General features: G+C 51.8%; 1 protein-coding gene across 1 annotated transcript in view; it reads right to left on the bottom strand.

Moving 5' to 3' along the window:
- Window positions 1–1,810: 1,810 nt before the first annotated feature.
- The window catches only part of TGM5 (transglutaminase 5), a gene marked incomplete at both ends in the record, with an annotated part of 30,589 nt that continues 19,516 nt past the window's right edge, over window positions 1,811–12,883 (bottom strand). Inside the window, 8 exon segments of the mRNA XM_082618759.1 lie at window positions 1,811–1,979; window positions 2,141–2,274; window positions 3,499–3,659; window positions 4,182–4,467; window positions 4,471–4,544; window positions 6,990–7,229; window positions 7,335–7,438; window positions 8,087–8,225. Of these exon segments, the coding sequence (XP_082474885.1) occupies window positions 1,811–1,979; window positions 2,141–2,274; window positions 3,499–3,659; window positions 4,182–4,467; window positions 4,471–4,544; window positions 6,990–7,229; window positions 7,335–7,438; window positions 8,087–8,225 (1,307 nt within the window).

The following is a 12,883-nucleotide window of genomic DNA, read 5'->3' as shown; positions in this document are numbered from 1 at the left end:
CTTCCTTGATCCACAGTCCTAAGACTGGACTAACTGCCCCTCCTCACGCTCCCACAACACCCCGTACTCACCCTCATGGTGGTTCTCACCACTCTGTATTGTAACCTCCTGTTTATTTTTCATTCTTGATATGCTTAGACTTGAGCTCCATGAGGGCAGGTCTTGGTCCTTCTTATGTCCTCGGTGCCTAACTCAGGGCCTGGCCACTAGTAGAAACTCAGTGAATATTTGTTGAGGAAAAGAGTAAATGAATATGGTGTTAAAATCAGGATTTGTAGGAATTCCCTGGTGGTCCAGGGGTTAGGACTCTGAGCTTCCACTGCAGGGGGCAGGGGTTCGATCCCTCGTCGGGGAACTAAGATCCTGCATGCTGTGTGTCAGCCAAAAAAAAAAAAATCAGGATTTGTGAAAGAGTCTGGGAGTGCGGTAGCTCAAGTGTTTCAGAGGTCATTGTCTCTGTAAGGTGCTCCCCTCCATGATGTTTTCCTTAAGCCATTTTTCATAATTGTCAGATGATAATTATAGAAAAAATAATTATAGGCTGCCTCTAGCTCCATGCTGCCAGGATTCTCCTGGTTCTCAGCCCTCTCTTTAACATGGCTATCAACCTACTCTGTAATTCCCACCACACCCTCTCCTCTCTCTCTGATTGACTGCACTTACCCTTTTGTTCATATATAATAGAAGTATTTAAATTTTTAATTTACTGTGTGCATTTAATATATACCCTAAACAGCTGACTCAGTCACGTAGCCAGTGCCTAGAGGGCAGGTGCATCATGCCTTTGTCTATGCAGAGCTTCTCGCATTGCTGTGAGAAAGTGGGTGTGTCCCAGAGGAGATAATGCTTGCAGTTGCTTTGTGCTCAGTAGGATCATAAACACAAGCTGCAACCAATAGAAAAGTCTGAGAGTATTTCATTCCCTACCCAAAATCTACCTCACTGCATTATTCAGCTGGCTTTCTCCCTGGAACCCAGCCATCCCAGGGCCATGCTAGACCACAACGCACTGGTGGACTTTCAGCCAAGGGGTTGGAACTGTTAAGACTGAGGGACCTCTTGGATGTGATTTGGGAAGCGATTCAAAGGATGGTCAAATGAGAGATCTTCCAGACTTTTTTCTAAGTCACAAAGATAGTAGCATGTAGAAACACCTTTTGTTTTCCTAACTCAATCACGACTGATACACCATCTGTAAGCACCTTCCTTATTTGTTGACATGTTTATTCTCTGTCTTCCCCACCCCCGGCAGGATGTAAGCTCCAGGGGGGCAGGGACTTTGCTTTATTTACCACTTCATCCTGTACACTCAGAACAGTGCCTGGCACATACCAGGCACTCAGTAAATGTTTCTTGAATGAGTGAGTGGGCTCAGGTAGTAAAACAGTAGGAGACTCCCAGGATCCAGGGAACAGGTGGGAGCTGCTGTGGGGGAAGTGATGACTGTATGGGCACAAAGATGAGAATGAGGACTGAAGTTTATTGGTACTAGGGAAGTAGCTATTGCAATGACAAAGTGACAGTGAGCTGCTCAGCCAGTCTTCTTCTTTTCTGGACATCTGGGGATCAGTAAATCATGGCCAAGTCCAACTATTCTGAACTGCATGGCCAATCTCACAATTCTGGACGGGACACCATGGAATCCCTGGGCCCTTAACAGAGCCCTGGGGAGCTGTGCAAATGGCCCAGGGGACTATCCATTGCCAGCATCTTTCTGCTGCTCACGTTGGAGCCTCTGTTTGGGTGGGGAGTGGCACAGCTTGCGTTTGAACTTGCTCTTTCCCTGAAGCTTAACATCTACATGTCCACCTCATTGTCCCAGAATTTGTGACCTGAAGTCTACATAGACGTTCCTGTAACCCTTGATGTCTTTAAACTTGTTGCTCCTCAGATTTGCTTGGATCTGCCTTTGGCCATTCTTGAAGGGGACAGTCTGCAGAGTGAGGCTGGCTCTGTGATGGGGTTTGAGGACTCCAATGCTGCAGCAGAGAAAGGAGGATGTCAGAAAACCATAGGATTATGATAACCCCACAGTCCCTTTCCACGCAGCAACCAGGCCTCCCCTTTCCCTGTGTCCAGAAAGGACAGTGGTACCCCCAGGATAAGATGGCAGGGAGGGCGGAGCACTCCCAGCACTCACAGGACTCTCTGCTGTCTCCTAAAGAGACCACTTCCTTCCACAATCAGTACACAATCTTCAACCTGCTCCGAGAGGGGGTTTGAAAATATCACCTGTATGGAGAGCGGCCGGTTCACAATGGCTGCTCCTAAAGCCTGAAAAGGGAAATCCAGAGAGGAGGGAGCAGAGAATTAGTCTTATCCCCCGGTTCACCAAGCATTTATGGAGGGCACTGTTCCCTAGATCTGTTCCTGAAGAGCTGGATTTCCATGGCCTGTGTTTTTCCAACTATGGACAACTTAATGGGTTGTCATTAACATTTTAAAAAATGAAATAGAAGAGAATATCAGTGTACATCACACAAGATATTGTTACATGAAACTTTTACTTCACTTATACATGTATGGATGTTTGTGTAAAATATTTCTACTCAGCCCAGCATATGGAAAGGTCTGATGAGTTGGGAGTCTCCAGTAATATTTCCTCTGCTCCAAGGATTTCATCCAAGTGTGAAATAAGCAAGAGCTCCCAAAGGATTCTCATGCATAATTTGAGTGGATAGAATATTTTCTGGCAGTTTTTGCTTGTTTCTTCTTTTTGCAATCTGACTCCATCCCTTCCTACCCTCTTATCTTAACTGGCTTGATTTCTTTTCACACCAGTGTGTGAGTCAAGAGCAATGGATCATTTGGGGCAGAGAGAGAAGGAAGTAGCCTCGGGAAACTTGAAGGCACCTTCGGGAACCCTCCCTAAAACAGACTCCAGTGGCTGGGCTTGCCAGACACACCCCACCAGGGGGCACCCCAGGCTCACTCAGCAGGGTCCAGGGGGCTACTTGGCACTGGGGAGACAGCACTGGCAGGAAGGGCCCTGTGAAGTCTCCCCACCAGAATGTCAGAGAAGGAGGGGTCCTTGGAGGCCATCTGGTCTAATCCCATCATTGACAGTTCAAGATGCAGAAGCCCAGGGGCTTGTCCAAGGATGCACAGCCAGGAAATGGCAAACCAAACCTAAGCTGACCTTTGTTCGGGCAGTACTCTTCCCCCTCTCAGGACCCTCCCATTTGAGCCCGTGTTTCCTCATATTGACCCTGGGGAAGGCCAACAGCAAGAGGAGGCACAACAGAGGGGTCTTTCCCTGACCTCTCCATGGCAGCTGCGCAAGGTCCACCCATAAGGCCTCTCATGGTGTAAGAGGATGGAGACCAAGTGTGTTCAGATAAACCTCCCGCTCCTGGTGGGAGGTTCCTGGAGGCCACAGAAGAGGCAGGGGACAGGAGGGGCTGCTCTCCTGAGCAAGCTCTCAGGGGGCTCCCCCACTGCCCCCGGCCCAAGCTGGTCCCAAGGAGCCGTGAGGCCACACGCAGGGCTCTTGCCTACATTAATCATGATGCCGGGATAGGCTAAGGTGATGATCTTGTTCGCCATGGTCTTCTCGGGACTGCTCTTCTCTTCACCCAGGGCACTGATGCGCATCAGCTTGTCTGTGGACAGGTACTGGCCGTACTGGGAATAGGGGATTTTGCAGGGATAGGTCTTTGCTAGGGAGAGAACACAGGAAAAGGTGAGACTCGCTGGGGAAATCAGCTGGGCCTGGGTGGATCTGGGGACCCTTCTACAGAGAGGAGGGGGCCAACCTGTACTGATCCCCCATAAAGTAGGTACTCGATTTTCAGATGGAGGGGCTGAGAGGTGAAATGGCTTGCCCAGGGTCATTCTGCTGGTAAATGGGTGCACTGAGGCTCTAACCAAGGTCTGGATGACTTCAAAGCTCAGGCTTTCCCCACTAACCCAGGCTATATTCCTTGAAGTAGTAAAGGAAGGATTGGAGGAGAAGAAGGAGGAGGACAAAGGAGAGAAACAGAGGGAGGAGAGGAGAAGGGGGAGGGAGAGGGAAGGAAGGAAGGGAAGGAGGAAGACTCTGTGCTGGAGGGGGCACTAGGAAGACCAGTGTCACAGGGGTCTGCCCCCAAACCCTTGTTGGCTGGCTTGACCACACTGGCATTTCCATAAGCCACTCTGTGTTCATAGACTGTCCCCTTGCCCATACCCAGAGCCCATACCTTCTTCAGGAGAGAGTGTGATGAAGGCTGTGTCCTGCCAGAATGGGGGCAGGGGGCTGCCATCATGCATCAGAGACTGGGCACTCAGGTTCACTTTGAGGTCCTTGAACTGGGGCGACATGTTGAGGGCCAGCAGGACAAACCTTATGTTCCGGCCCATGTTGGGTGGGTCGAGCAGCTGGAATTTCAGGGAGACCTGGACAACATCACTGGGCCGAAGGGAAAGCATAGCAAGGCTCCTCAGACTGTCCCTTGGCAGCATGGACCTGGAAGTTTGTGATTCTGTTTAGAGGGAGCCTTGGGACCTTCCAGGCTTCAGCTTCTGAAGAGCCTTCAGAAACACCTGCCTCTCCTGGAGGGGACCTGGGAGGAGAGAGCACAGAACCAGCTGTGGGCCAGGCTGACCCAGAGGGTAAACCTTGGCTGAACACCCTCAGCGAAGGCTCCACCAGGGTGTTAAAACCTTCATTTCTAATAACAAAGTCTCCCTAATAGTCATCAAGTCTTTCCAAGAGTCACACTCTGCTGAGCTCTTATACCTTTCATCTTCATATCAACTGTGAGAGGGATGTATTACTATCATTATTATCATTCCATATACAGATGAGGAAAATGGGGCTCAGAGAGGTCATGTCACTTGCCCAAGTCACACAACTTGCACAGGGCAGAGTCAAGAGGAAACCAAATTCATCTGACGTGAAAATCTGTGCTCATGACCACTGGACTCTATCCTGCATTCCCCAAGGGAAAGATGAAGGCTCACAATGCAGAGGAATAAACCTCTTAAAGACAACAGGACATGGTGTGATTTTCTGCTCCAGGACCAAATTATTGGTCAGTTGAAGACTAATTCCTGGAAATTGAGAAACTGAGAAGCTACGGTGAAAAAAAAAAAGGAAATTCAGGCAAGCCGAGTTTCCAGAGCGCCCAGGCTTCAGTTCTGGGCAGGCGCTGTGGCCAGGATGTGCAGGAACACTCATCTGTGCTTCCCTAATAATCCCAGCAGCTGTCTTCACTGAGCACTTACTGGTCCCCTCAGTGCAGCCCCACAATCTCCCCAGGCTGAGGCCACTCTTCTCCCCTCCCTCTGGGGTCATTCTGAGCCTGGATCCAGGCAGAAGAGGATCTTGCAACATTGGCTTCAGTAAGAGTGAGCCCAGAGAGGTGTGAATCAGACTTAGCTCATCTGTGGGCTGCTCGACCCCCAGATTCTGCCAGTCCAGTGGGAGGAGACAGAATGCTATCTGACTGAGCAGGACACTCAGGCCCACTGGCAAATAGCTCCAACCACCCCCCCGGCCCAAGTTCACAGCAGAGCCCTGTGGACCTCTGTAGCACATGCTGTCAGTGCCCCATTCACATCTCCTTGGCACTTGCTGTTTCAGTGCCCACGTGCCCTAATTTCAAATTCTAGCACCTGTGGCTCTTTGTCTGTGGCTTTCTCTGCCACCAGAGCTGACTCCGCCCATGCGTGGAGCAGGCCAGGAGTGCTATAGGGAAGTTACTCCCCCGCAAGGAGCAGCCCTCAACCCCTGACTGAAAGGAGTTGGTGGATAAAGAGCCTAGGCCCCTTGCCTCATGGGTGGGATAAATCTTCGGTGTTGTTCTACACTTTACACTAAATCTCTGATAGGGTTGCCAGATTTAGCAAATAAAAATACAGGGTGGTTTCATTTGGATTTCAGATTAACAACAACTAGTTTGGGCCATGGTTAGACAACAGCATTCTTCATCCTGCATTTTCCCAAGCCACCCCACTGGCAGGGCCCCCAGCAGGACTGAGCCCCAGCAGCCCACAGTGCTGACCCGGCCTGACAAGGTGCTCTGCATTGGCTTCCTCCCCTTCCCCGTCTCCCTTGCTCACTCTCCTTCCTTCCAGTAGTTCTTGAATCTCCTCAGTGATAAACCACTTGTCCTCAGGATTCCCCACCCAAATAGCCACAGAGAGAACAGGGGGTGGAGGGGATGATCGCCAGTACCCTTGGATGTGTTCAGTGCTTGTCTCTCAGGCTCAGACTCTGGAGCTCCTCTGTGTTGGCCCCAAAGGCCGACATGGACAAACCACAGACACCCACTTGCTGGCACTCCCAGGAACCTCAGGTACCCCTGCCCCCGCCCCGTGTAGTCATGAATCACTCCTGCTCAGATCCTGCCCCTCACCCTGCTTCTGGCCCTCTTGGACTGCGTATTTTTGCTTGGCTCCCTGGTGGCTGAAACTGGTGGTTTGTCTCAGTTTCCAGGAATCAGTCCACAGCTGACTGATGTAGATGCCCCTTGCTCTTGCTGGCTTGGGTCAGAAGACCCTGCTAGAGCTCCCATCTCTCAGAATCATCCTCTGCACAGGGTGGACGTAAGAGTGAACATTTGGCCTTACATGGGCCTCGGTGCTGGCTGTGGTCTGGCCTGTCCTCCAAACACCCAATGAAACATGAATCAAACAATAAGCTAAATGAAGTTAATAAAATTAATAGGAGAGAGTTGACTCAATCCCCTGCCATCTTCAGTGGGAGGCTGATTTTTCGGGAAGGCAGGGGCAAGGAATTCATACACTGTTGACAGGATGCCTGTCAGTGGTCCTGCAATCGATGTGACCATCTTGTGGAGGGTGCTCACTGGCCTGTGGGGAGTGGGGTGGTGGTGGGCATGAGGAAGTGAGGCAGTGGGGACACCCCAACTGGGACCTTAAAACTGAAGGGCTGAGGAGACAGTGGGCCTGGGTCCTGCCCATCCACACCCCAGAGGGCTGCCCCAGCTGGCAGAGAGGTTCCCTGGGGTAGTGGGGAAGGTGCCTACAGGGCTTGGTCGTACCTTCTCCGTACTTGCAGTTTTCCGTGACGTCATCCCGCTCATCACTCTGGATGCTCTTGGTGCTGATAAAATTGCCAACAGAACTGGTGTCCAGGTGAAGTTTCTGCTCCTTGCCTCCAAAGACCAGCCAGGCCATGCAGTCAGCATTTACCGTGGAGAAGGCGAAGGCTGTGTCATAGTTCAGATCCACCTCTCCTTCTTTGATGGCTCTGACAGAGGCAGGGCCGCAGCAGTAGAGGCCTAAAGGGGAACAGGGGGGCCTCAGTGGGCTGTGGCTGCAGGGCCGGGTGGGGTCGGGTCTGTTTCTGTGGGAGTGGGCTCTGCCTGTCCTCCCAAGAGCCTCACTGTTGCTCATCTCCTGAGGTGTGGCGTCCAGCACCTGCCAGCCTCCGTATCCGGGAGGGAGGTCATTCCGGGCCATCCAGCACTCATTCCAGACGTGGAAATTCCTGAGGGAGAAGCCAGAGGAGTGGGTGTCAGATGAAGCTGAGGGAGAGTTTATGATGCTCAAGTTCTTTCTGGAGCAAGACAGGGGGGCAATGAGAGATGGACGGCTAGATAGAAAGACAGGGCACCACAGGCCTGCAGCCCTCCATGGGTGACAGGTGACCGCTTTTCCTCCTGTGAGCCTCAACTTGCCCGGAAAAGAGCTTTCCTCTGTTTGTAAATAAGAGTGAAGGTTTCCAGAGCCGACAGAAGTTAAAAACCCTTCACTCTCTCTCATAGAGACCCTTGTAGCCCTTTCCTGTTATGCGCTGCTGACTCACAGAAGCAGTCACAGAGGCACAGGTTTTTTTGTGTCCCGAGGTGAGACTTCAGGCCCTCCTGTGGTCAGAGCCACAGGCTGAGTATTAACTGAAGGAGGTGACAAAGAGGAAAACTCCCCCGGGGCAGAGAGCTCTTGTGATGTGACAATTCTAGACTCAGAAAATGTTGTATTTGTGTTCAGCTGCCTCCCAGCCTTCGGGCTGGGGCTAGCAAGCCCTGGGGCTGGTGAAAATGGGGGTGAGGCATGAGAGAGCAGCAGGCTCGTAGGTACAGTCCTGCCCTGCTTCCTGCTGGTAGGGTTTGCCCTAGAAAGAGAAGGTGTCTCTCACCAGACACTGTCCTTCTTCTTACTCTCCAAAATCCTGCCTGTGTTGTCATAATACTCATCTACGATCAGGTTTCTGTCTGTGTCGTGGCCAGAGTCAAGGTTGGTGATTACTTGGGTGGGGATCCCCAGGCACCTCATCACTGTAGAAAGGACAGGAAAATCTCCTGTGGGCTGTGGATTCCTGGACTTAGCGCCCTAGGCTCAGGGAAATCAAGCATTTGGCAGGCAGGAGCTGTCTGGGGCACTGGGTTGGCGACACTTCCAACTTCCCTCCCCACCTTCCTGAGCTCCTCTCCCTGGGGCTCCACACAAAGTTTAGGCAGCTGGTTGCTCAGACAAGCACTGCCAGGGCAAATAGAGGGTCTAGCAAGTATTGGGTTCCCCTGCCCCAGCCAGCAGGGTGGGAGAGGCATGCCTCCTTTGGCAAGACTCAGCAGCTTGACTTGCCTCACTTCTCTCCTGGCCATAAGTCTCTATCTTCAAACCAAACTGTGGAATTTTTTTCACTCCTGTGGTAAGGAGTAAGACCATCAGATTCTTAGGCAAAGTGTTCTACTGCTTGGATTCCCCCTTCTCTATGGGTGTACTGTCTTGGAAGTTTATTGAGGAAAGTATTACAGATCCAGCCAGGAAGGGAAGGAAACTGTAACAAAAGCCTAGGAATGTGAGAGTCTGTACCTAATGGAGAAATTCTTGAAAGGAGGTAGAATGTTATCTTTATTCCTGAGGGGCCATCCCTTTCCTGTGCCAACCAGCTTCTTTTCTTTGCCCTCTGCCATATTTTTTGTGATTCTGTACTCTTTTTTTTTTTTTTTTTTTTTTGCGGTATGCGGGCCTCTCACTGTTGTGGCCTCTTCTGTTGCGGAGCACAGGCTCAACGGCCATGGCTCACAGGCCCAGCCGCTCCGCGGCATGTGTGATCTTCCCAGACCAGGGCACGAACCCGTGTCCCCTGCATCGGCAGGCGGACTCTCAACCACTGCGCCACCAGGGAAGCCCTCTGCACTCTTTTAAGAATAGCAATATCCCCCGGCCCATCCCACCACCAATCCCCTGAGGATTCCTGTCCACCATTGTGCAGTGACTCAGAGCCACCGAGAGGGTATTGGTGAGCGAGATGTGGACTCTCAGGGCCTTGCCCACCTCGGCCCTCTCGGACACCTGTGTGGAGAGAAGACGGGGATATCGTGGGCAACTGGCCTCATTTCCGCACTCAGTTCAGCAACCTCACTTCCCCATCCCTCTGATGGCCACCAGGGACTGCTCACTTAGCACAAAGACGCTGCAGGGGCGAGAACATGAGCCCACAGTATTCATGGTTAACACATACACTGGCCTGCCTTAGAAGCTCACAGTACTACTGGAAGCCACCACCAGCTGGGAACTGGCACCAAGTGAAATCTATTTCCCTCCCCGTCATCTAGCTCAGGATGGCAATTAGATTTCAACTTAAGTGCCAGCTCCAAACCGTTAGTTGTGGCTGATAGGAATGGTGTGTTAAAAAGGATCCTGAGGGGCTTCCCTGGTTGCGCAGTGGTTGAGAGTCCGCCTGCCGATGCAGGGGACACGGGTTCGTGCCCCGGTCTGGGAAGATCCCACATGCCACAGAGAGGCTGGGCCCGTGAGCCATGGCCACTGAGCCTGCGCGTCTGGAGCCTGTGCTCCGCAACGGGAGAGGCCACAACAGTGAGAGGCCCGCGTACCGCAAAAAAAAAAAAAAAAAAAAGGATCCTGAGGACAACCTAGAGCCAGTAAGAGGGTCATGATTGATTAGTAGTGTCTGACACAGGCATGGGATAAGGAAGTGGTGTCATGTGTGCCATCCACGTGCCACTGGTGATGTCATTCTGAGGCCCAAGTTGCAGGATATGTTAATGGCAGAGACAGGACCTGACCCAGGTGTCCTAGACCCCAGTCAGGATCTTCCTCCCATGCTGCTCTGTCTTCATATGCATTAGCAGACCCACTCTGAGTTTTTCCAGGTGTATTCAGTGCATCACATGTGAGGTCTGTGTCATAGGGCAGCATGGCCTTGACTTGTGAGTGGGAGGCAGGGATCCATCCTATTCACTTCTAGAGCCCCAGTGCCTAGCACAGTACCAGCCAAATGATGGATATTTGGTAAACGAGTGTTGAACTGAAACGACTCGACCACCCAGATCATGCTGGGGGCACGTTCTGGCTCAACCGGAGAATCGAGGAGAAGGAAGAACACATCCTGACTTCTCTGGAATTCAAAGAAAAGAAACAAGTCCTTTGTACTCTAGTGAGCGTGCCAAAGTTGAACAAGGTCAAAATAGCTTTGGCATCCAGCATGGTCACACAAATCATCCCGGGGTTCCTTAGCAATGGGGACCAATTAATAACCTACTTGGCACCTGATGTGTTTGCACTGGATCCTGTTGTAACCAGGGCTTTGTGTAATGGGCAGGGCCCTCACCTCAGCCCCAGGCTTGTGTCTGCTCTTGTGATTCTGCCCACTGTTACCCCCTCCCCCCTCATGGAGGCTGCCTGGCATCACTTGGCCTGACGACCTCACAGCATGCCCAGGTGAAAACTGTCAGGTAACCAGACAGTTTATGATGTGGAGCCACTCACTTCTCTTTCTGGCGGGGGTGGAGGGTGCTGTTCACAGATCCACCAGGTGCACAGTCAGGTGGGGATTAGGCAGTGGGCAAGGCCTTCAGGTAGGAGGGAAAAGTGGGGAAAGGAGGCTTCAGAGGAAGAAAAACCCTGGTTATAGGACATGGAGATCATCCCTGCCCTCCCCCATTTACCCTTCCTTCACCTGTATTCGTTCCTCATGCAATTGCCTTGCCAGCCACTCAAGCCTCTGAACGTGAAATGTGAGGCTCATCTTTCATTTGTTTCCTTCTTCCTTGTCACCCCTGTCTTATCAGGTGACAAGGAATTTGGCCTGTGTCTCTCTCAAACCTGTCTTCTCTACTCCATCTCCCAGATACTGCCTTTCTTGTCTCTTTGCCTCTGCAAAGCTACTTCCTTACTTAAAATGCCTTCAACTCCACCTCGTTTCTCTAGAGTGTCTTCCTATGCGTCCTCTGTAAAATGTCACCTCCTCTGGGAAGCCTTCCCTTTGCACAGAGTGCAAGGGACCACACCATACTGCACTTTAATCCCCTGTTTGGTGTCCAAGGCAGGGACTGTGCCTTGTTAGCTGCTGTACCCCCAGCCCCTGAATTGGGTGAGTCAGAGGGCCCCTGGGCCCCATCTCTGTCCAGATGCCTTACCTCAGTAGATAAGTGGGGAGGCCCCAGGGAGATATCTTTTAGGACCAGCATGGACCTCCCTGTCTCCTCCACCTTGGTGATGCCAGACATACAGATCAGCTTTTCGTCCATCAGTTTGTTTCTATAATTGTTGTAGGGTAGCAAGAGCAGCCACTGTGTCTCTAAGCACAGACAAAATACATCTTGAGTCCAGGAATGTGTCCCGGAAAGAGAGAGTGAAAATGTGTATGTGTGAGAGAGGAAAAAATAGTTTGTGTTTGAGAGAGAATATGAGTGTGAGTCTACGTGTGTGTGTGAAAGTGTTTGTGTTTGTGTGTGTGTGTAAGAGAGAGAGACAGATGGTGCTTACACTGTGCCCCTGACCCCCCAAGGTCACTGCTGTGTTTCACCTGGTGGGATGGCATCAGAGGTACAGTACCTGACATTCAATCTCCTGCTTCACTGCCCAACATGTGTGCGTGCGTGTGTGTGTGTGGGGGGGGTGCCTTGTTCATGGCCCCAAGCTTCCCTCCCTGTATGTGCCTTTCCAGGCCTGCCTCATACTCACCCTCCCCGAAGTCCAGGGTCAAGTGCACTATTAGTCTCCAGAGGGGCTCCCAGGTGCCACCGTCGTGCAGCAGGGTCTGCGCACAGAAATGCACCACCAGGCAGATGGGCCCCTAGGGTTGGGCTCTATCTGCCAGACTCCCGGCATTAAGCTTCGGCAGCAGGTCCTGGCCCCACTCAGCCTTCCTGGTCAGGTAAAGCTGCAGCTGTGCCGGCTGATCCTCAAAGCCCCCAGACCCCAGCAGGTCCAGGAAGGGTGAAGAGGCCCTCCAAGGGCCCAGCATTTTCCGGGAGGCCTTCATGAACACAGATCACTCCTCACAGGATCCTGACAGAAAGGAGAGCCAGGAAAGACATCAGTGGGGAGGGGTCAGGAGGACCAATGACCTTCTTGCTGGAAACAAGTCACCCAGCAACTCCCAGGTCCCCTTCTGAACCCTCAGACACAAGAATAGCTGCCTAAGGAGACAATACAGCATCATGGCTGGAACAAGGGGATTGGTGTTGCTTGGTGCTGGGTTCAAACCCTTGCTCTATCACAGTCCCTTCATCTCTTGGTGTTCAGTTCAGTCACATATAGCCCAGGGATATTTCCTTGCCTCACAGAGTTGCCAAAAATTTGGGTTAAATGAGTTCCTGATTATAAGCACTGGATGGTGTTTTTTGTCATCTTTTGCGGAGGCGGTGGTTAGGTGGTGATGGTTTCAACGTGAGAGCCATCCTCATGTCCCGTGGGAGGCAACACAAAGTAGGTTACAGCTGCCCCCCTCCCTGAAACACTGGGGCCCCAGACACCTTCTGGGTACTTGTAGGAGCTGGTGATGTTCTGGCTCTGGTCTGACCCTACCATCTTGGTGCTGATTTCCTTCCTGATGGAACTGATGATATGGGCCAGGAGTTCCTGGGCCTGGCCATCCTCCAACAGCCAAACGACTTCATCGGCGTTCACCTCAGCATACACAAATGGGGTGTTGTAGGGCAGGTGGACCTTCCCTTCCCTGATG

This window comes from Mesoplodon mirus (genome assembly GCF_964341445.2).
Source record: "Mesoplodon mirus genome assembly, chromosome: 4".
Classification (NCBI taxonomy): domain Eukaryota; kingdom Metazoa; phylum Chordata; class Mammalia; order Artiodactyla; family Ziphiidae; genus Mesoplodon; species Mesoplodon mirus.
The sequence above is the reverse complement of the archived record's forward strand: the minus strand, read 5'-3'. Positions and strand labels throughout refer to the sequence as shown.